Source organism: Rhyacophila brunnea, unplaced genomic scaffold, assembly GCF_057557595.1.
Source record: "Rhyacophila brunnea isolate RB1 unplaced genomic scaffold, BYU_Rbru_1.0 scaffold_12, whole genome shotgun sequence".
In the NCBI taxonomy this organism is placed as follows: Eukaryota; Metazoa; Arthropoda; class Insecta; order Trichoptera; family Rhyacophilidae; genus Rhyacophila; species Rhyacophila brunnea.
This window is the reverse complement of record NW_028232774.1, coordinates 26,778,041-26,803,502: the sequence shown is the minus strand read 5'-3', so window position 1 is coordinate 26,803,502 and position 25,462 is coordinate 26,778,041. Positions and strand designations below refer to the sequence as shown.

Below are 25,462 nucleotides of genomic sequence, written 5' to 3'. Positions count from 1 at the left end.
TTAGTTTACAAAATTTATCGTAAGAATAATGGTTACATTAACACCCAAATAGACTTGGGTAGAAGTGTGGCCGTTTCGAGAACTACAATCCTTCCTAGCCCTTTCCTCTTCATTCCCATTTGACGTTCGTTATTTGTGCGTGCTGCGTTTGTGTAAAGTGTTTAAACGTGTTAATAATACAAAAAGTGTAGAAAAGTGGTAGCAGGAGGATTATCAGTCGTGTTATAACCTACTGCGAAGAAGAAAAAAAACAAAATGAGCTCTCTGAGCCTATATAATATGTATCCAGACAAAAATTTCCTAATTGTAGAGTTGATCCAATATTATTTTTCTTGCCATCACTATTCTCTAAATGGACCACATTATAAGTGAGATTTTATAGTTTGGGAATTAAAATAGAAGGAGTCAGAGCGGCACCGAGCGAGACAAGATGATACAGTAGACATTATCCCCATTCACTTATCAGAAATGTACCTATATCTTAATTATTATGCAGAACCATTATAATCTTAATCACTGCTGATATAAATTTATTATGCTGACATTAATACATATTGCCCTTGTCTCTTTTGTAGATCTTTGTATGACGACAAATCAAAGGTGGAAACGATAGAACTTCTTCTGAAGCAATACATGGAGTGCCTAAGCGCCAACAGTCAGTTTGCCAAAGGAGAGGGCGAGGTCCGGCAGCCGGCCAGCGCCTTGCTGTGGACGTACTACTACGCGGCACAGCACTACGATCACCTTGGAAACACCTCCAAGGCGATAGAATACATTGATTCAGCGATAGAACACACCCCTACCCTTATCGAGTTGTTTGTCACTAAGGGAAGGATATACAAAGTGAGTTGTGTGATGTTTTATAGTTGCACCTCCCTCGCCACGTGTCATCACCGTCGCACATGACTCCATAGACCAGGGGTGGCCAACCTTTTGCATACCATGCGCCAATTTTATTCACAGACGAGTTCAGATGCGCCATACAACTCAAGCACTTTTTCTACCTTACGTTCACGGTTGGGGTTTGAAAATAGGGATAGGGGTAGGATCTGCTTCGCTTAGGGGAGGAATAGGAATAACTCAATCAAGCTATTAAATTAATTAATTTATGCCAGTTCAAAAAACACACATTTATTGAAACACCAATCTACAATAGTCAGAAATGATCTCTTGGACGAGAGGGTGATCGCTGTCGTTGACCTCGCTGATGGTGCTACAGCTGCCAGGGAGTAGTTTGGTGAAGATAACTCTGGACCACAGTTGTTGGATGTGATGAGAGAGAGAGGGAGAGCTCTGAGCGGGATGGAGCACTGAGAGCTTTTGTAGTACATAAAAAATATTCTTTTATCTATAAAATATCAAGAATATGTATGATTTATTGGCATAATTTTAGATATTTTAGAGATGGAAAAATATTTTTTGACAATTATCTATAATGGGATGGTTAACGGGGGTTTATTTGAATTTTAAAAACAACTACATAACACTATCTGCAATTTGTTGTCTTAGTTCAATGAAAACGAATACATATGACTGACAAAGTTTAGTGTGCACTTGTGCACTACGAATTTGTGTCGGATCATAACAGTCTATCTCAGTCTCAGTCTTTCACAACTGGTTCATAGTCTGTAAAATTGTGTCAAAATATCGATTATTTATATGCATATCTGTTATTCAGAACATGGGAGCTATCTCCACAGTAGACTGGATCGGTTCATCTGGTTTTTGTTTTTTTGCCTTCAATTAATATTATAATATATTACTTCAGCAGCTTTATTCAGTGTACCCACTGCAAGTTCAATCTACCGCGGTGAGATTAGCGGGTAGTTATCACCTTGGTTACTCAACACAACTTGAATCGGAAGGAGATTGCGCAGTATAGTAAATTAGTTATTAATTGCAATATTAATTGCAACTTCTCTTGCGCATGCGCATTTTAACAAATTATTTATATATTTTTTGTAATGGGCATGCGCATTAGAGAAAACGAAAAGTCATTGGGTAATTTCTATTGCATTATTGCAATTATGTATTTAACTATTTGCTCCATATTATAAAATGGCAGTAGATTTGCAAATGACAAGTGATTTACTACCGTGATAATATTGTCTCCACATATTTCTCACCTTAGGATGTGAGTCACAAGAAATATTTGTATAATTAAAACAATCCCCCCCTACCATGTCCGATTCTAATAGGATCATAATATGGGCCTCCACAGAGTGGAGGTTTGTACCAACAGATTTTTTTTGTTTTTACGAGAAATAGATGTCAGCCACTTGCTCAACCTATTAGGTCCATGTTCTGACTCATACACAAATTGAAAAACAATATGTGTACTTGCCAGACCCAGGATTCAGACCTGGGACCCACGACGCTATAGGCCAACGCTTAAGTTGCGCGGCCATGGTTATTGTATGAATATCAAAGAACTGACTTGAACCTATAACTTAGATTATTATAATTTAGAATATTTGGCTTAGACATGACATATTATGAAATATTAATATCCAATTTCATTCATTTTAATTTAATTGTTATTGACAAAATATTATTGGATAGATAATTTAATGTATTGGTAGATTATTTGTGTCACCTTTTGAATTTGTTTTTATAAATGCCTGTTGTATAAAAATTATTTAGTTGAAAATGTCCCTCTGAGGCGAACGAAACCGGTCCAGATTTTATTAATAAAAGTGGAAAATGTATTATAAAAATGCATTTTATTAAATTAAATTAATAATGGTTTAGAAAGAAAGCTTTGGTTAATTTTGTAATTTTTTGTGTTATTGATCAGTGTTCCGACTGCCATCGATAAAAATAAGCCAGACAGAGATAAAGTAATGTTCGGTTTCTTAATCTGGCATTTTAAAGAGAAATTTTAAGCTGAATGCTAGATTTAACCTGTTCTATGCCAAGAGGTATTAGTATGGCCATATACGGAGGGCCGCGATTTTCGTTGAAAAAATAAACCTTAGTAAATATCCTTTTTTTGGCATTATATTAATACTATATCATATAGACTTACCAAATTAATACACAATGTGTCCATTTACGCCGCCATTTATCCAAATAAATCAAACCTAATGTTTCACATAACGTCAGGGTTGTCACAACACTTACACAGTAAAGATGAGAAATGTGATAATGTATGAGAAGTAATTCTACAATATGCTACTTTAATCTTAAAACCATATTATAAAAATATAACGAATTAAAAAAAAATTAATAGTCTTCTACCGTGTGGTATGTCTCAAAACAAGGTTGAACGCAGAGCGCCACTTTGCACTGTTTGCACTCATACTTTGTGTTCCTTCCATTTTGATTATGAAGATGATCAAAAGGTAAACATATACATATTTGTAAAATAGTTCAAATATCCCAGAAACTTAACTTTTTATAAAAAGATATAACACAAAAAAGTGAAACACTATGCGAATAAAATAAGTCCCGACACTAATATCTTATAAAATAAACAATAACCGACACAACACAGATTTTGAAGGTTTAAAAATTACGAAATCGTACCCGTAAATTACGAATAAAAATGCCAAAAGTCTAACAGTAATTATTATAAAACTATCATATAAGAAATGAATTATAAAGTGAAAATATTTCAGCCGCGAAACCGAATTAGATACGTCAAATACGACTACGAATATTCAACTGGTATGTATTCCAAGATGTGTCACTCCTATTGAGTAGTAGTGTATATTCAGGAATTACAGTATTCCCCGTTTCTCGTATGCATAAGGGGTAAACGGGAATCCCGGCGTGTGATTTGATAAATATCGGATCCGTGGCACAACCCTACTAGCGACGTGTTTCGGTAACCCAAGAAAGCTTTGTTTAAAATTGACGTTTCGTTGATGATAATATAGAAAATGTCAAATGTAAATATTACACCATGATCCTAAGAGATGTCTCTGTATGGGCAAAGTGATAGAATTATTCAAAACATTGACCTCGGCCGATATATTGCGTTTCAAGTGGAGCGTCTTTGCATGCGCATTTTGCCTGGCTGGCCCTCTGTTCTTGGATTAGAAAAGTGTGCTAGGACGCTGGCGGCAGTTATCCGGTTAATACCATAATATGTCAAATACGTTTCATTGTAAACGAGATGCCTATTGAAAAATATTGGATCTGGCGAAACTAACCTGGAATTATTATTGATATTCATATCTGTTTTGAGCTTGCTCATTCCTACAATCCGTTTAAATTATTTTTTGTGTTTATTTACAGCACGCTGGTAACCCTGCGGAAGCGTACAGGTGGCTGGATGAAGCTCAGGCCCTGGACACAGCGGACAGATACATCAACAGCAAGTGTGCCAAATACATGCTCAGGGACGGTCAAGTATGGTTGGCCGAAGATATGTGTTCTAAATTCACCAGAGAAGGTTTGTATCAACCATCACACCTTCGAATATATCATCATATAAACTAGTTCCTCGAAGAGAATTTAATTATTGTTGATTTAGTAATAGTAAACTTTAGTGCTCCAACGGATGTGCTTTTTTTAGCAGCGCTGCATCACTGCGAATGGTTTTTCCAATATATTTGTGGGGACTCTTACACAAAGGCGTTCATGTGCTAACAAGAAGTGCTGCAATGTCATAATTGTGACTCTTTGTTGCTAGCAATTCTGTTTTTTCTTTCACACATGGTGTTATATGAGTGCTGTAACAACATTAGTCATTCGTCACTCACGATCAATCAATTATATAGTAATTTATTTCACTTCCTCTTGACATTAAATGAGTTTTGATAAAAAAAAAACAATATGAAGTACCCATTTATCTTTTTATCGTGCCATCCCCTAATGGAGGTCGGTCACCATCAGGGCAGTCTTTGCTATATCATCTACTGCCCGGAACAGTTCCATGAAATATGGCGTCATCCTCGGTTATGTTCACCGTTGATCTTTCTTTGGATGACAAGTTGGGGAACGCTGTCCTTTTTGTCCTCTCATAATATGGCCGTGGTACTATAGATTTCTGGTTTTGATACTGTACAGAACTTCTCGGTCATTTCCTATTAGATTGAGATTGTCAACATTGTCACTCGGTCAGTCCAAGGAATTTTGAAGATGCGTCTATTCAGCCGCAATTCTATGACGTCAACTGGTAAAGCGTCCATACCTCAATACTATAGAAAAGGATTGAAAGAATATAACAGTGAATCATACACATTCTAGACCTAGGTTACGGTCTCGATTGCGAAGGTGGCATCTCTTTTTGAGAAAGGTACTCTGCGATCTCAATTCTAGTTTTTATTTCCTGAGCCTGTTCGCATTTCTCATTGACCCATGTTTCTAAATATGTATAGTGTGTCACACATTCAATGGGTCCGTTGTTAATCCTTTCTGTGCCGCAATTAGTTAATTGGTGTAATTAACGTACAATTAGGGCGCATAATTGATATAAAATTTAATATTGTCTTTTGGTTTGAGTCTCAATATGCAGTGAATGTAGCAATAGGGTAGAAAACAATGTATTGTGTCTACATTTGAAAGTAATTGAAAATTTTAATACCAACCTGTCTTATTCACTATAAATAGTATAAAAGTACCCATAAAATAACATGAGAGCTTGTCATAGGATATTCCAAAGAACTGCACCTACATCGCATTACCATTTTCGCCTCTAAGCGGAGCATATTATAGGCCTTACTTACAAAGTATGGTTGTTAGCCATTCAATCAGCATAGTGTACCCTTGTCTAAACACACATTGAAAAAAAAAATTTGCCATCCTATACTAGGTAGCCACCCTCGGTTTCAGAGGCGGCCACTCTACCAACTCAGTTACCGTGGGTGCAGAGCATTTATATTTTCAGTTAATTAACAAGCTTAGCACAAGTATCTCCTCGTCAGAATGCATGCTGTAATTGAGGCGTCTAATTCCAAAAAGCGATAAGTCCACATTTGGTCAAAATCGAGAAAAAAATACGCACGTATTCTTTGTATAATTTTACACAATATGTATTGATCTATACATTCCAAAACGTGATATAACCCTACGAAAAAAAATATTTTAAGTCTAGACTTATTACAAAAAGCGCCAAGTCCGTGTTTCATATTATTTAAAGCTTGGTTGATGTCGTGCGTGTTTAAGTCAACCAATAAGGGAACGTTCAATATTGAAAAGGGCGTCTCCCATGCTGTAGCATCTGGCAAACTCATGACAGTGCCACGGAAATATGTGCCTTATGCCGAATAAATTAAAAAGTGAGGTACAAGTAGCGCTACGTCCAAATTTATTTTGCCTATATTTATTACATTTAAGAGTTTATCGGCTGAAACAAATTGCCATTTGGTTCTAGTTTTGACATAGAATACAACGGAAAAAAAATTCTCATGCTAAAACACGTAATTGAAGCTTGAAACATAAAAACGTTGTTTCCCGAAAATATTGAATTGCGGTCTTGTCGCCTTTTGTAATTAGATGCCTCAATTATTGACTAATGAACTAGAGTAGGGCACTTGATCATGATTTTGCTCAAAGCAGTATAGCTTCTAATTAATGAAGAAATAAGAAATGATATCTTTTAAAACAGTTAAGTTGTTTATTTGGTTATGTAACTTCATCAAAAAACTGTAACAAAGACGATGTTTACATGACTAAATTTACATTAATGTCGCAAATGCCGGATGGGGTTAGTTGAGCCAGTGGGCATAGAAAGGTTTTTTTCATCAGAGCAATATAAAATACAATCAAAATCTTTCTTAAATCTTTAATCCAAGTTATTAGAAAACAATAGGAACATATAGTTATACTTGTACGTACTTTTTTCTTCTTTTGGAGATTTTTAGTTTTCTTAACAGGTCGTGTCTCTTCATCAGATTCAGAGGAACTCTTCAAAATAGCTTTCTTCACTGTCAGTTTCGTCGACTTTACTATCTTCTTGCTACCCTCACTTTTCCGTTTACTTTGTTCTGCAGCAAGCTGGTCCTTCTCAGGTGTATCTGTTACTTTCAGGTGTACGTTTGTTATGGCTCAAATGACCCCTTCCCCAAATTATTACTAATTGGATTGAGCCACCCAAAGACTATTGAAAATAGATTATTTTTGATTTTGTCATCGCATAAACACACTATTTTTAAATCAAAACACATTTACTTGATTGCCGTAACACCACAGACATGTGCTTGAGAGTCTTGAGACCAAAAAGTATGAGGAACTGCTTTCTTTACTTTTGGCGTGAAAATAGTAACATCGCACGTTCACAGTCACATCGAACACCGGACGGTGACTGATGCAATTGCGGATTGACTGCCTACCACTCCCGCTTTGTTTGGAATCCACCGCTTGTATCTATAATGCAGCGTAAGAGTGATACTACGGGTGGCGCAGGTGACCCCGTGGCTCAAATGACCCCGCTCTGCCCTAACGGCATGTGGGTTGAAGCTCTGCTAAAAGATTCGCATCTGTATACGAGTTCTTGTTAGCCAAATTATATCTCTGGAATCAACAGACTAAAGTATTAATTATTCCACTGTATTCACGAAGTTAGTTGAGACTGGTGGTGTAATTTGATACTAGGAATACCTCGATGAAGGCAGCTAGCTATTCGGCTTATACATTACCAATCCTGCTATTTTATAACATAATATAATTTTTTTGGCAATCATACATAGAACTGAATTATATGATGAATATTTTGTTGGTGTTATTATCGTTTGCCACATTCCTATGAATGATCATTTGAAATCTTGATTCACTGGTTGACCTTGAACTCGCGATCACTTCTAATCCTGCAATGGATTGACAACGAGCTAAAAAAATTATTTACTCACTTTGCTGTAGGGGGCTTTTTATTTTTTGTTAAGTGGCTCCATCTATTGTTGTCAGACTCAAATAAAAACTAGTTTTAATATGAAGCTTACGAAACACTATATTTTTTATTGTATGGTCATATAGATGTCATCAACTAATATAATATTATTTTAATAAGATTTAAAATTATTAATATTATTGTATGTATTATAATGTAACTTAGTAGAAATAACACGGCTATTGATTATTCATGTATCGTAATATCATAACACAAATTATTATATTATATTCAACAAATTTTTATATTTCACCAATCATTTAAGTGAACGATATTTTTGAAGAGTAGCATAAATATTCCTTACTGAATGTCGATTACTTAACAATAATTTTACATCACCATCAACTGGGGTCAGTGCACCGCTGGACGAAGGCTTCGCCATAGCTCATTTCATTCCCTAGTTATTTGCCACCAATTAATTCTTTGAAGTAGATGGATTCATTAAAAAGTGCAGCCTATCGTCATTTGATATTTTTTTTTTTCATATCCATATATCTATACATTAACAATGGTAGCACGCATTGGTCACTTTTGAAGATACCATTCAGGCTCCCGAATGCACTTCATCCCAGTTTGGTTTTGCGAGTAATCTCATGATACATACCTCCTCTGTGGACATTTGATTTGAGTGCCATTTATCATTACTTCTGCTATCGAGATGATATCTATCTTTAAACTTATTTTGTGATTCTTATTATATGCTGTTTGGACCTGTGATCCATGAAATATGACATAAGAATTCCATCTTCTACTCAGACATCAGCAGAGTATATGTTTTTATTTTGTTTCAACAACCAATCCTAGTGAAAAGTGTTGACATCTTTCACACGGTCGATAGCCGTAATTTGTAGTGGAAACAGTGATTTACCTTATTTTTATATGAAACTCTTGATTATTAAAAATGAATTTTTGTGATTGTTTTAGGTGTGGTAGCGACAGACAATCTAAACGAAATGCAGTGCATGTGGTACCAGACAGAATGTGCTGTCGCATATCAGAGACTCGAACGTTGGGGCGACGCGTTAAAGAAAGCACATGAAGTCGATAGGGTGAGTTTATTTCACTATGTATTCTTAATTATTTATCTCCGTGCAGAACTATTTTTCGGCAGCACATGGTTTTTCAAGAAGATAAAAAAAGTATTTTTAACCCATTGCGGCTAGATATAGTTAAAATTCTAAAATGCCTGAGTGGCCCTTTTGACATTTTGTCTTGATAAAATAGCCTGTCTAAAAATGATACAGATAACAGGTTTAGTTAAATCGACCAAATGAAAGAACTCAGAAAGCTTAATAAAACCGTATACCCATCTCGAGATTTATAATTTTGTATTTGTCTGGAATTGAACAAAGTCCACATCAAATTTAAATTGTTCCTAACTAATACTTCTCTTTTCCGTTTCTATACAGCACTTCTCGGAAATAATCGAAGACCAGTTTGACTTCCACTCGTACTGCCTGCGCAAGATGACGCTGCGCTCATACGTAGGTCTAATGCGGCTGGAGGACGTTCTCCGGGCGCACCCCTTCTACTTCCGCGCCGCCCGCACCGCTATCCAGGTCTACCTGCGCCTGCACGACAAGCCTCTTCTCGACATGAAGACGCAGATAGAAATGAATACAGGTCAGTTCATTATCACTGGCTGGAATTTTGCCTAGAGTTGATCTGTGTGCATATCGAGGGTGCTATGCCGAAAGAGCGTTAGGGTTAACAATAATGAGTTATTTTTGGAGTTAGGATGTCATCTTCAACATCACAAATGCTTGTCAGCAAAGTTATCCTGTGACAAAGTTATAACTATTTTTTGATAGGGTATTTAGTGAAAAATATATCGTCACCTCAATACTACAACTAGATAACTCTGATTTGGTCATTGTTGGGAAAATGAAATTTAAACTTTACTTGATTAACTAAAATCTAGGCTAAAATTATTATAAAAAAATTGTGCTTGTCTAATTGAGTCTAATGTTCAGTTGTATGAAATATTTTAGATGTATTATTTTATTTATTTATTGCATTTATGATTTTAAAATCATCGAATATTTTCGAACACAAAATTAATACAGTTCCCATTAACTTCCGACTTACCTAGTTTTATCTTATTGTAGAGAAGGAAATGTAGAATAATATTTAATAGCTAACTCAAAAACAGTGAAAATCAAGTTATCGAGGTGACGATATGATGAAACTAATAAAATTATTTTTTAAATTGCTCTCCTGTAATGTTAAAAATTGTCTCTAACCCTCTTGTCCTTTTGCCTTTGCACAGTCAATATAATATCTACATAGATGAGATCCAGGAAAATCAGTGATGTATTCTCTCAAAGTATACATCTCATCCACTGATGGTGAAACCAAAAATAGCATTGGCATTTGGTGAGCATGACCATATCATAAACAAGATATGCATGCTAGTTTCCTGATTGGTGGATTTCGATCTCATGGCTGGGTCAAATTCGTATGTTCTGTTAGTGAGTTCATGTCAGACAATATAATGTGAGGTTATTGTTTTCAAAGTCAGCTACCTCGTTGTTTTTTTAAATATATTTTTATTGATTCTGGTTCTGTAAATAGTTTTCTATCAAATTATGTATATCTAGCCCAAAATAGTATTAAACTGGTTTATTGTAATGTCGGTTATATTTATCAGCTCCCATTTTTTATATTTCTCGACCAATTTTAAATGTGTTTTTAATTAATTTTTATGAGTTTTGGATCATATTATTTAGTCATTCGCTTTTTATAAATTACATATTACAGTAAAACCTCGTTAGTACGAATTCCATGGGACCGAAAATCGAAAAAAAAATTGGGGAAAAATATTAAAATTTTGAAGGAAAAAAAAAATTTTTGATTGTCATTAATTTCGTTTCTGATCATAGATGTGACTACCGAAATGGGTCATAAAATGTCAGGATTATTTTTATTACTACCATAAAATAAGTGATTTTTGATGTTTTAAGAAAAGTCTGTCACAATTTTCAATGACTGGCTCATGAAATAGTGTACTTTATTACGATTTAATGAATATTTTTATATGCCAGGGACTCTGAAATCATTTCAAATTACGAAATTCGAATTAAAGGTATGGTTTGATATGAAAATAATTTTCAAGGGACTTTTTTTTTCGGGAAAGTTTCGAATTACGGCGAATTTCGAATTATCAGTGTTCTTACTAATGAGGTTTTACTGTAATATGTTTGCAAAAAGAAAATATTTTATTTGCAGTCCTGAATGTGGAAAGTCAAAATGGTGGAATATGGAGGTGACTTTAAAACTAATAGCTTCATGTGTTTGATTGAAGGCATGATTTAAGAGTAATTCCCAACATAGGGTGACCAGAAGACGAGGGGCAGTCAGTGGCACTAGATTGATCATGTTGTCAAAGTTCACTCAGCGTAAAATCAACTTTATGCCTAGGAGACACAAGGGGCAACAAATATTAATTAATAATACCTACCTCTCACTTCACATGTATGAATCATTTTATGTGATTTGGATTATGCTGTCTGTGTACGAGCATTGTTTTTAAATATTTTTCTATAATGTATGTGATATTGTCTAAAAAAACTTTGTTAGGTAAGCCAAAAATGTTTGAAATAGTCTGGTTTATGAGAATGGCTTACAACCAATCCTTGTAAAATAGTCTGTTAAAACATCTCCATTTCATCCCAATATGCCCTGTATTATGAATCTTCCACAAAGGTACTTACAATTTTTCAAGGATTGTTGCTAGCTATTCACTGAACCCTGTATTCAAATACATATTAATTGGAAAACAGCTTTTAAATATTTTTTTAATGTAAATCGGAACTCCAGCTCTTTAAAAAGCAAATAGGTACCTTCCCACTCCTACCTGCTTAGTTGTATGTACCTACATTATGGGAATTTTAAGTTATTCTTACCAGGTGAAGCATATGAACATCATAATTTGTAGGTATTCAACCACATTAATAAAAAAACTGTTGTATATTATTCCTTCATTCCGACTATGTCCGATCATATGGGCCTCCACAAAGTGGAGGTTTTGTATTGACAGATTTTTGTTTTTACGAAAAATGGATGTCAGCCACTTGCTTAACCTATTAGGTCCATACTCTGACTCATACACAAATTGAAAAAAACAATATGTGTACTTGCCAGACCCAGGATTCGAACCTGGGACCCACGACGCAATAGGCCAACGCTTAAGCCGCGCGGCCATCGTGGGGAATGATATATTATTGCATTAGAATTACTATTTTGTGGAATAACTGGCTCACCATCAAGGTTTCCAGTTCTACAATAATTTATTGGTTCTTCGGGTTCTGGGGTTCGGATCTGGCTCCATTTCCAGCCCTGGTATGCTCACGTAAAATGCAGTAATTAAATTAGATTGCATAATGCATTTTTAAATCAAACATTGTTTCAATCTACCTTAAAGTTTTGTCTCTCCTTAAATATGTATATAATTTGCTCAGTGATGCTTCATCCAAAACTCTCAAAGGACTATACACAGATCTATAGTTTGGGCATTGTATGAGTATGGGGAAATCAAACTGAGCATATTGTTTGTTAAACCTCCGACCATACCTTTCATCGACGAAATTGTAAGTTCTATGTGTGGTTTGCTCTTTTTGGTGAATTTGTGACTTATTTTGGCAATGTGATTTTGTGTTTGTTGATGTCTTTTTGATTTCCATTTTTGCTTCATGGCGAGGTATAATATATGCATTACATTTATTTACAAGGAATGGTGGTTAGCATTGGCCCACGGTTTCTTAACCCTTTTGAACCGCAACCCAGATTAGAATAATAGTCTTGTTTTATGACCCAACAAAATATCTTGATAATTTTAAATGTCTCGCTACCCACTCAATATGCCAAGTGACCCAATTGTGGGTTGTGACCCATAGGTTAAGAACCCCTGCATTTGTCCAAACCATTGGATCCTTGCACTGGATCAAATACTTAGCCAGAAACATGAACAATACTGCTACTCAAGGTTTCAGAGATGAGAACTGTATAAACAAGGCCACAGTGGGTGCAAAATGAACATTGTCAACATTAAAGTGAACATTTTAACGGAATAGGTTAAAGCTTTCATGTTAAAAAATATATACTATTTATGAAATAGCTACACAAGTTCTGTATTTAAAAAAATTGCAATTATTTTTCTCTTGTATTGACACAAATTACGAGGTGGATTGATTTTTGAAATTACTATGTAGATTTATTATGGGTGCAAAAATCTTACTCATGAAAATATTCGACAATTCTGGAGTATTCGATAAAAATTTTAGTCAACATTGTATTTATGAGTTTTACAAGACAGACTGATGAAATGTTTCACCGGCAGTTTTTTTTTTTATATGTTACCTATTTCTATATAAATGCATGACGTGATCCAATTGGGAGTTATCAGCTGTTGTTTTAAAATATCACCACATAAATCTGTGTCAAATGCCACACTGCTGATAATATAGTATGAAATTGAATAAAAATCACCTTACATCGACTGCTCGAGTCACAACATTAATAATGTCTGGTATGGAGGTCACGAAATTAAAACAAACATAATGTTCACTTTCATTTTATTATTGAAAAGTTAACAATGTCTTAGTTGCCACGCTTTATCATCAGCGTTCAGCGTTTAAACATGGGAAATTTTTTTCTCGTACACTCCGCATATAATTAATATTATTTAAAAAAAAAATAGTACATATTCTCGTATGCATAATTTATTCATTTGAAACATTTTAATATTGCCTGGTCCGTAGAAACGGATTAATTGTCACTAAAATGCACAAGCCTTGTGTGCTATTCGGTCACCTCACCTCGTCTTGTATTTATTGTACAATATTGCAATTATTACGTTATAATTAATTATCTGGATTTGATTTTATTTATACATTTTATATCATAATGCACTTTAGTATTGATTTATTTCGATATTAATATATTATATTCTGTCGTATTTAATGAATTTAAGATAAGTTTTTTGTTTTGTGAGTTCTTTTGTTTGGCCAATCCAAACTATTGAAATAATGATAATATTTGATGGTTAGTTTTATAAAATTTATCATTGTAGTTTCTTTTTCGATTTACAGGATGTTTAAACTCTTCTAATGAAAAATATCAGTTTTGTATTGACTGAAAATTTACCGAATACTAATTATTTTTTATTTTTTACAAATTTAAGTGTGTTTTCATATCAAGAAGTCTTAATTTCTTAACAAGATCGGTTGAAAGTGTTTTAATTGACGAACGCAGTATTGATGTTTTCGCGAAATTAAGATGTTTTTAATGTTTTATCTTTTATGTATGCATTCTGGGCAATCTTGCTTTATTGAAAACTCTTCCAAGGCAAAGTAAGTCAACACATAAAATTTTGATTACTTATTTTGAAAGTATTACTTGCAGATAAAACTCATTCAAAATGATACAGTGTTTCAGAATAATTATTTACTTATATTTCTGTTAATAATAAAACAACTGATATTTTAAAAAGCTTATACAGTATATTTTAATTTATAGTAATTCAACTATTCTGTTCGTACGGACCAGTCACTGCAATAATATTTAGGCAAAAGTATTGGGCTTAACATTAAAATAAATAATTCACAGGGAAATATTTACAATAAGATCTTTAATTGCACTGTCTCTTAACACAAGAGACCAGACAATATAAATAATAATTATTATTCTCGTTTATTATTTTTTCATGTAGGAAACATTTCTTATGTCTAATTTTGGTACTAATTTCATTTTATATACTGCGTTTCATATTTGACATTAGAAGGTCGTCCGTGTTTGCTATTGTAAGAGAAAATGTGCGGTGAATCATATTAATTGACACCCATGTATAGGCAAGACTGTTTATTAATTGTTCGTTCTGTATCTTGGTTTCTGTAAACATGACCATGACCCTTTAAAATTATATGAATAACTGTTATGTATACAATATAATAAATATTATATACAGGTCGCCTATACAATATAATAAATATTATATACAGGTCGCCGTGGTTGAAAAATAAAATTTTGTTTTCACAAATATGTAGCTTTGTTTTCATAAAGTACAAATTGTTAAATGAGTAAGGGTTTTTTTTTGTTTTCTTTCCTTCTAGTGTCAAAGTATGAAACGTGAAAATTTAATTATTTATTTTTTAAATCAAAGAATACTGTTTTGTGTGTATAATAATTTCTGCAAATTCATCATTGCATTTTTTTTAAATTGCCTACAGCTCTGAACGACGAAGCGTTCATTGTAAACGATTATTTTAATGCTATAACATAATATTCACATAAAAGCCTGCGATATAATATATTTTGTTTTTCACTATTCACTAATAGAATTACAACCTTAAAGAACTACATAATGGAAGAAGAAAATATGGCATTTTCACATGAAGCTGTCGTTTTTGACATGTGACTACTGGTCTTAAAAAAAATCTATATAAATTATTGATTTAATTACGGATGAATTCAAAAGAATTTTTATTATGTGGGGATTTCCCAGCAACCATTTAATAGTTTTTATATTGTTCGTGTTGGTTTTTTTTTTTCGATACAATAGCCGCATGTCGTCAAAAACACTATTTTCTAAAAGAAATACAATATAACATTTGAAGTACGTTACAAAAATAATATTACTGTTACCTTATCATATAAAAGGAAATAATAGGATGCGAAACAAAAATTTAAAAAATAATGATCTAAAACTACACTCGGTAGTATGTTTTTATGAAAAATGATTCTTATCAAATACAGTTTCATTTAAATAGTCAATAGTTTTTAATTTTAATATTATAAAAAAATAAAAATATATTATGTTATTTATAAAAAGGCATATATTGTCTAATCACATTTGCGCTTCTTTTCCTCATTTGAGCAGTCATTTTTTTACACCAACTTATTTTAATCACGAATTCATGTTGCGACTAATAATTATATTTAATTTTTTTAATGGCTGTCTTTTAAATATCTTATAAGACAACGGCTGACACTTTAAAATGTTCATGTCGTCTCATGAATGAAATAAAAGAGTCACTCATTTTCATAATTCACTATTCAGTCCGCAACATGGACAAGGTATGACAAGGAACAAAGTGTTTTAATTTTATAAATTATCCCCCACGTTCGTCTCGTATGAAAGATTAATAAGCTATTAATATTTTGTTTCTTTTAATTGCGCTTGGATAGGAATGAAGTTCACTAGGTATTAATTGAAATTATTCACCGATAGTCATATTAAATTGTCATTGATCGACATTCCAAATTTGTTGGCAATTATTAATTGTATCACATTCTAATTTGTGTCTGTCAATTCAACTAAGTGCTGCTATCTCCTCGGGAGTTCTGTATTTGAGACCGTCCGGTCTGGCAGGCTGCGGAGTTAAGAAATATACATGGGCACCTTCTCCTGGAAGTCTGTACGCAACCAACGAACCCGGTCTGCCTTCAGCCACTTGGGCTCTTCCCCCGCTATTTGCTACGGCTTTATTATAACCTTCATTGGCACTTTGACTCTGACCTCGTTGGGCGGTTTGTCCCGCTTGACTATTATAATACTGCTGCAATCTTTCTTCTTCAAACTGATCCGCTTGTTCGATTCCTTCTGATTTGATAATTTCTACGTTCTTAACTCTCTGTCTATGCGACAGTTGGTCTCTTATTTGTTTCAATTGTCTATCGGCTTCGTATTTTGCCTGGACCTCGGGATTGACAATCGGTATAAACTCACTCTCAGGATTTATCAGCGGCCTCGGTTGTCTGTAGTTTACTGCTGTGTCTCCTGAGAGCGACACGACTGCTTGTCTTTCTGGTGCATATGCGGCAGAATTTTCTTCATATCTAATATTGATTCCATTATCCAGTGGTGTTTTAACCGTGCTTACTTCCACTGGCTTTATCGGGGCTGTTACGGCAACTCCCACGCCATCGCTGTTGCTATGTTCGATCTTCTGACCGAAGATTGTGAAATAATTCTTTGTGATGTCATCAAACAAGCCTTCTTCTTGCTTGGTATAATAGGCATGGTTCACTGGATTTCTAGTAGTCGGATTAAGACCTCGCTGTCTGTTTTTAATGGCAGGATTTTCACTTTTTAGTGGTATATCCTGATAATCTTTGAATTCTTCAGGTTTGAGAGTTGCATATGAAGATTCAGTCGTGGTTTTTATAATTGGAGTAGGAGTGGCTCTGTATTTTTCTCCTTCTACGTTGAATGGTTTACTGTATGATACCATAGGCCTGAATGGCTCCGAGTCCATTTGAGGGGCACGGAAAGTATTTTGTTCCGGCCTTGCTGATTCGCTCTGATAACTGAATTGGTATACCGGGCGCGGAGTGGGCTTTGGTTTTTGCCTCACTTCTCTGTAAGGACTGGGCCTATAGGCATTGGCTATTGGTCTACGTGTTGTGTAGTAGTCAATAGTCTGCTGAATATTAGCAATCTGATCATAGAATGTAGATGGTCTGATCGATTGTTGCTGGCTGCTTACAGGTGCTTGTTGCTGCACATTGTTTGGCCTGGCAAATGTCTGTGCTTTAGGCTTCTGAACGCTGAAGTATTCCTGCGTTAATGTCCTGGATCCCTGTCTTTGTGGTATAGAGAAGAAGAACGGAGAAGGATCTCGACTTGGGACAGGTGCATATTCTAAATTAGACGATGGCTCAAATCCTCCTTGTGATTGAGAATTGTAAAAGTAACCATCTTGTCCATTTGCACCGACAGATTGGTAATAGTTTCTTCCATCAAAGTATGCCACCGGAGATGGTGTAGCCACTACAGCCTTCGATGGTTCTTCATAGAAATAGAAGGACGCGACAGATTTTCCATTTTGTCTCGCATTGAAATAATCAGGGCGAAGTCTGCCATCGGTTTGGCTGGTGTATTGAATTTGAGGCTGCGGAGCTTCCGCGTATGTCGGCTCGCTGTAGTATGCCCTCAACGGTACAGGAGTGGAAGTGACATATGTCTTGTCGGGGAACTGCTTGATGCGAGCTCTCTCTGGCGGACCGTACACCGGGAACGGTCGCGGAGACTGCGTCACGGAGTTTCCTTCGAAGTAGTTCTTCTCCGGGAAATCGTACAAACCAGATATGGGGACTGGTTTCAGAGTTGTTTTTATCGGTTTGTGCAGTACAGTTACAGATGGTGGATTCTTCTCTACTACTACGGGAGTGTTTGAGTAAATCTTTCTCGGGGGAGTTGGTTTGGGAATTACCACAACCCTGTCGGGCTGGCGATGTGCTGGACGAGACGTTATCGTTACCGCTTTAGGTGTCTGGGTGGAAATATTGTCTATAGTGTTATCGTGCAGGGCGTATGATGGTTTTCCTACTGGGAGATAGCCAGACGTCGGACTGGCGGGTCTTCTATGTGGAGGACGAGGCTTAAGTACTGAAGTTGGAGGTGCCGCAGGTGTGGCCGGATAAGCGTGTGCGGGTGCTTGGGTAGTGGTAGATGTGGTGGAAGTGGAAGGTGCTTTGGTGGTGTAAGGTTCCAGCGGCGCAAAGAAGTCTGGCGGCGGAGGCAGCACGATCCCGGGAACCAGAGGGCCGGCGGGCACCTTGCTCGTGTTATCAGCCCGATAGTAGAAACTGTAGGGCGGCGGATAGTAGATCGAAGGGTCGTCCTCGTCGTAGAGGTCCGTCAGGTTTCCCGGTGGTGGTGCGAACTGTGCTCCCGGCCCCTGTGGTCCGCCTGGAAATGATCCATTGTTCATCGTCGCGGGGAACGGGAACGGGAAGGGGAAGTCGCTCCCGTTCCTCGGCGCGAAAGGGAAAGGAGCAAACGGGAACGGAGCTCGCCCGGCAGTAAAGTTGCCCTGATCGGGACCAAGAGCCTGGGGCGGGAACGCCGGCGGATAGGGGCCGGAGAATGGCGGCGGAGCAGAAGCTCCGAAGCCCGGAAGGGGCGGGAACGCGGGAGCGGGGATACTGCCTTCGGGCGTGAGGAAGACGAGAGGGCCGCCGTCCGATAGGCGGACGGGAAAGGGCGGCGGCACTTCGGGGTTTTGCGGAATCTTTACTTGCCTGGGGGGCGCCACGTACGCGTCGATCGCTGGCCACGCTTCTCCTGCTGCCGTGGGTTTGGCCCCATGGTCCGGGAATGATCCGCCTTTCAAAACGAGCAAATGGTCCTCTGCCAGCCAGATCTCCTCTTTTTTCAGTCCTCCTAGACTGCTCTCATTGTCCTTGTTTTTGGTTTCCGGATTGGCCGTGTAGCTTATGACACCTGGCTGTGTCGGTGGGTTAACGAAAATCTCCTTCTGGATCAGACCGTACTTCCCTTCGGCGACTTGATCGGATAGCGTTTTCTTATCTTCGTCGGTGTCGGCAGCTTTCTTCTTTCCCTTTTCCTCTCCGTCTCCGGCGCTGGACATGAGCATGCCGTCGTCCCATTGCCCCTGGTTCCATCCTACGTTCTGGCCTTCAGTTTTTACCACAACGCCAGAATACTTGTCGTAATTCTTGATATCGGGGTCTTTGACCTCGTTCTCCTTGAATCGCTGGGATCCGTACTTAATGTCCTTCTCTCCGGGTGGAGTGAGGGAGTTCTTTCCATGGTCAGGGTTAGCTTTAGAGTTGTGCTGTTGTGATTGGGCGTCTCTTAATGATGGCAGTCTGAGATGGCCCCCTGCGAGGCGGGCGAGCGTCCTCTGCCCTGTGTTGAATGATGGAGGCGGCAGCACGTACGTCGGCACCAGCACGCTGCAATGCGCGACCAGTGAGCACGCGAAGAACGCCGCCACTACCGCAAGTGCCTGAAATAGACAACGGAAACAATTATTAAATTGTATTATAACACTAAAAATGTTTTGTACAAATGGAGCTGCTTTGAAAGTGAAGCTAAATTTGCTGCAAGTCTTTTCGCATTTCAAATTCATTAGTAGCAAGCTTGACAATATTGTACAAAAAATATATTTGCTAAGGTCACACCGAGACATAAACTAGAGACCCAAAAACTATATTATTTTAACAATGATTTATTTAGGATATTAAGAGATGAACAATCACGTAAGATAATTCATTATATTAGACAATAATAATAAAATTCGGCGATAATTGGTCAATTTATTGTTGATTGTGGTGTCGTATATTTTTGAGTTATTTTGAAATTAGTATAAATAATAGTATGTGTATAAAAAATGTTTTTTTCTATTTTGCAAATTCGTGTGGGATTTCCGCCTGACGTGTGGCACAATGGTTTACTTAATTTGATTGATACGAGACACTACGGCTTTCGCTTCGAATCCCACCTTTAGTTAGTATAAAAAAATATATATTATTCAATATACCCTTGTCAACTATTTTTAACAAATATCAGTATGTGTAATTGACAGATGTCAAATTAATTCACAATAACATTAGCGTAGTTTAGCGTACTCGGTTACCGAGAAATCTGACAACGCTTCACATTATAATATTGCGTGATTTCTAGTTTCCAGCACGAATCTTGTATTCTCCCCAAATACTACAGTTTCCCGCATAATTCGCGTTGTTAATGCGTAAATCGTAATTCGTAAACCGTAATAAACATTTCCGCTGGATTGGTAAAATAAAATTAACTTAGTGGTTAATATGCACACTTAGTTTCACTTTCCTCCTCTTACGCATGATGAATACGTTATTGGAGTTGTGAGCGATACTTGAATTACCATTGTACACGGTAATTGCGCGTATTGAATTTTAATCAAGCCTATTGATTACTCGCCAATTTTCTCCGGCAATTATATCGTTCCACAAATGCGTTAGTTACTCTTGTTTATGTGTTTCGCAACACTGTGTTACGTAGAATTTGTTATCTGAGTTTTTTTTTAATACCTCCCTTTAGAGATATGTACTTCTTTGAACTTCTATAGGTGTATAATTGTATTATCAGTATTATGTTCTCTTTTTATATTTTAATTTTTATCGCATTTATTACTTTTTTTTCTTTATAATAATGTTTCATGTCATGTTGTGAACGTCTTAAACTTATAATTTGTTATGTCCACAATAATTAATCCACGAAATTATTAACCGAATGATAAACGACCTTTGACATAACTATTCGATATGAAGAAAATGGCGTTTAGCCAACGAGGTACCTACGACTCGGAGCTATATTAAAGCTATACTAAAGACTTAGATTATTATCTCGATAGTTTATTTACACATTATTGCTGGCAATCCATACACGCGTGCAGGCACAGCATTAGATAGATTTAAATGTTGTATTTTTGACAGACGGTACAATATAACTTTCTGTAAAGTAAAGAGCATTTTGTAGAATTAATATGTGTAGTCAGTTAAATTTGTTTTGCCTCCAGCAGTTTGTGAAAGAGGCGGTAAACGGACAAAAATATACTACAGATTTTAATTCACAATGCCGTAGACTGTAATGAAACTCATATATTATATGCAAGGACGTTATTGTGTTTTTATCAAAACGTTTAGTAATAATAACAAAAGTATGACGAAATCTTTAAAAGTCCTTACGCCCTCGTCGAAATTAATAACGAAGATTGAATCAATGTCCTTAGATTAGGTAAATTATTTCGCTACATATTGAGCGACGATAATTTTCAATTATTGCGCCATTACGTCGGAACCCACGTGCAAATAGAATATAATATAACTTGACTGGCAATTCTGACGAAAGATATTAGAAATAAATTCAGCTAAACTAGGAACACTTACATGTCTTTTGTATCTGATTTATAGTCACTAAATTGTGCGCATAGTTATATACGTATTCATTATTATAACGAACGTAAAATATGGGTCTCTTTTGGAATTATCGGACGATTACAGCTGCCCACGTTGTATGAGTGATATAATATTGATTATTGACAGTCGATGGATTAATTACTCTCATATTATGGTTACTTAGTTGATTAAAAGTTGAGAAGTAATGGAAAAATTAAGTTGAATGTTTGCAGTCAAGTATTTTAAACGAACAGTTGCATAATGATGAAATCGATGGAAGGTTTACTGCACTGATGTTGTATATTTTATATGTTTTAATAAAATTAAAGATTCGAATTGATTGAAAATGCGAGACAAAATGGACATTATTATGTATTCGAATGAAACAATATCTTCTCAAACGGTACCCTATTTCGTCATTGATTTTGTACGACTAATACAGTCTGGCGTTCTGTGTCTAATAACTTAATTTTGGTGAAAACCATCCATCTATCATCCTAAACTCATGTTGATTCTAACGGTTTGTATTAGGAGTGTTGATAGCTATTTAGAGGTAATACACCATAACAACATCAGATCAATAGTATAACAATATATTACATCGAATCATAATTTAGTTACAAAATGCTTTTATAAAGAATTACAGTTATTAAAATAAATAATATTACAGATCTATCAGACTAGGGAAGGTGTTTAAAAATGTATTTGTTATTCAACCATTCACGTGTTCGAAAAAGTAGTTTGTCGCTTCTCGTCAGAATTATATTCATTTAATAAAATTGCATTTGCGAACTGGCTTGAATAAGAAAATGCAGTGATTGCACGTCCGCTAGACTGTTGGCACTTTCTTGTGCGTTTTTTTATTGTTCAGAAATGTCCATTTTCTTTGGCGACATTCAGTAAATAAACATTGTACTAAAACGACTTTCGATTATTCGATCGAAAAGTTTTGCAAGTTACATTGTAGATATGTACACTGAAAATGTGTCTCTCATACTAATAATTCATATTCTTGATTTCAGTAGGTATATTGTATTGAATCAACTAATGTTTAAATGGTATAACTAAAATGGTAATGGTTATATTTTGAGTTGTCTATATAATTATCATTATTACGTTGGTACTTACTTAACGTACTATTGCTTCATTATAATAAATAATAAATATCAAATGATAGAGAGTCATTAACACTAAAAAGGGTAGCCTGGAGCGTATCCGTTATATCAAATAATATCGATATCTCAATCAAAAAATCGGCCATATAAATAAATAAAACACATAAATTATGCCAAGTTATAAAATATTTCTATATAATACGCGGTCTATTTATCTGTATTATGTTTGGGGTCAAGCCAGAGGCTTTGGGCGTCAGAGTCGCGGTCGTGACGTGCTACCATACTGGATCAAGGTCCCGTTCGCTTGTGACCTCTGGACCCCTGTCTCTTTGCTAACGAAATAATTCAAGTCTTTTGTTCCGATATTGTTTTTTTTTGGCTGTGCAGCATTGGTGTATTGGGCATGTCTCTCTTTGGACAGTAACCTGTGGGCATACTTAATTCTCGAGTCACTTGTTTGTACGCGGTGAATGTAAATAGAATTGTGTTTTTGTTTGTGTTCCAATTTTGGCGGGCTTATTGGAAAAAGAAACGAAACGAAGTATCAATGTGACAGTTGTTTCCTTGTTGCATATTTGACTCTGTTCCGAATTGTCCACATAAGCGATAGTTGTGTAAAATTGTGTACAAGGAGAAACACATACACATATTTAAATAAAACAACCACTCTTTGATAATAATTGCATTAATAGAATTTTACTGTAAAAACGTCATTAGTAAAATATATAAATATGTTTTGGTGTCAACCCGGACGTAAAACCAAAATTCAATTTGATTCTTTGCAAGCAGCGGATTTTTATCAAATAAATAACTACTCATTTATATTGTTCTATTTATTCAATTAATCAGTTATTTGTGATTAAATATCGTATTGTTGCCACACTGAAAGAATTTTAATACACATAACTTTTTGTTGGCGTTTAAAAAAGAAACTACTTCTTAATATTCCAAATTCAAATCCTAAAATCGTGCGTCCGATTTTTATACTAGTGCCGCCATTGCTTACATTTTGTTTTGATAAAACAGCAGATAACACGTTTTAATTAGCCTTTCTTTGTATTATTTTTTTTTTTAAATAAGCAATTCGAATCTGATTACTAATTAAATTCTTAATTACGCGAAACAATAAACCTTTAACTCAATTTATTCTGAGAAGGTTTATTAAGTACTTTTCTTTGATAATCATTCACATTCTTTGTGACCACCTAATTCCCGCGCCTTACTAAAATCGCCCCGCGTAAAAAAATGTATCTGCGCTTTTGTTGAGATTCGGATCTAGCCGACCAATTAATTATACCATTGTTCTTTGCCTAACCTACCTACCGGTATACTTGAACATTGTTTTACTTGAACACGTTTATCATACATTAACATAGCGGGATTTAGGAGGTGATGAACTTTACAAGAAAGGGTTTCGTTTTCGCGTAGACAATTTTATTATTAAGCAGAAAAACATACGCGGTACCGCATTTTGCCTCTGATAAAAATGAAAGTAAAAAGATAGGTACTGTCTCATATTATCTACCATCAGTATCTTTTGAGCATTTTCGTTAACCCTTAGGTTTGGTTTTGGTCTTCGCACGAAATGCATCTGCTTATATTAAGTACAAAGTAAGTAGGTAGTTGAATTTGTATGAATATTACAGGAAATAATTATTTATTATGGAAACTTCAGTTATGAGACATGTACAGATGATTAATTACCGTTCAATCATTACTTATGTATATTTAATGATTATTAATTTATAACTAGAATTTACGATACGTTTTTGCGATTACACTACATAAGATGAAACCGTTCTCTTTTAGGTACATACCTGCATTCTTTATGTTATTTCAAAAAAAGATGGCGGGTTACGAAAAAGCACAATATGTTTATTGCTGTCGTTGGCAGTTCTTAATACATATATTATACTCGAATTGATTATTGTTTATTGACAAGTAAATAAATATTGCATAATACATTCATAATATTATTATTTTATTAAATATATTACAATGTATAACTCATTTATAGTGAGTTTGGTTATATAACGTTGTTTATATTTTCCAATAAAAAACACTCGATATTGTGCAAACTCTTTCATTGGCATTGTCCGTCAAAATGTATTATTATACTTAGTTGATTTTTTAATTAAGTGCCTTTGTACTGAGACTATTTTTTATTACTATCGACATTACTTCATACAACTTTAATTTATTGCCATGCATATAATTAAAAATAAAATATGGACCAAGTAATCAGTGTGTTCAAGTATTATATGTATTGTTTATTAACGTTTATTTAATTTTGTTTGTTGAGTTGGAAAAAAATCAACGCTGCAATAATTCGATTTTATATACGTGGCAATGCAGCCAGCTACGCGCGGTGAATGTGCCTGCATGAAATGCCCCGCCTTGTAGGGCGCGAAACAGAGTAGGTACCTACATACATATTTTTCAAAGTACAACGTGCACCTTTCGTACTGAGACACCGACCTGCTACTTACACACCGGCGAGTCTTTAGGCACGTCACCAATACAAGTAAAAGGTAAATGGACGAAGCGATTGGGAACATAATTCAAATTCGAGTATCTACAATTCTTTAATATCCTGTAGATTTGTTATTGGCAACTACGTTTTCGTCTTTCGGTGTCTACGAGCTAAATACAAGCGTAGGTCGTGAAGATGCTGGAAGGTGAAAACAGGTTGCCGATAACAATTCACATTATAACATTAAAATATATCAAATTTTGAATTAAAAAGCAATTTCCATATACAGAATAATTAAAACAACTAAACAAGTTGAGGGTTTTTTGCAAATAAAAACGAATTGTCGATTATTGTATTATC

The 25,462-nt window shown here is 35.4% G+C and overlaps 2 protein-coding genes across 2 annotated transcripts in view; one reads left to right on the top strand and one right to left on the bottom strand.

Moving 5' to 3' along the window:
• The window catches only part of Naa15-16 (N-alpha-acetyltransferase 15/16), a 363,725-nt gene that overhangs the window by 10,120 nt on the left and 328,143 nt on the right, over positions 1 to 25,462 (top strand). The window contains exons 7-10 of the mRNA XM_085961077.1: positions 576 to 843; positions 4,243 to 4,399; positions 8,759 to 8,883; positions 9,244 to 9,457. Of these exons, the coding sequence (XP_085817203.1) occupies positions 576 to 843; positions 4,243 to 4,399; positions 8,759 to 8,883; positions 9,244 to 9,457 (764 nt within the window). The remainder of the gene's footprint in view (positions 1 to 575; positions 844 to 4,242; positions 4,400 to 8,758; positions 8,884 to 9,243; positions 9,458 to 25,462) is intronic.
• Positions 15,703 to 25,462, bottom strand: part of LOC147078007 (uncharacterized) — a 77,403-nt gene continuing 67,643 nt past the window's right edge. Inside the window, exon 2 of the mRNA XM_085961074.1 lies at positions 15,703 to 19,587. Coding sequence (XP_085817200.1) covers positions 16,144 to 19,587 — 3,444 coding nt within the window. The 3' untranslated portion in view covers positions 15,703 to 16,143. The remainder of the gene's footprint in view (positions 19,588 to 25,462) is intronic.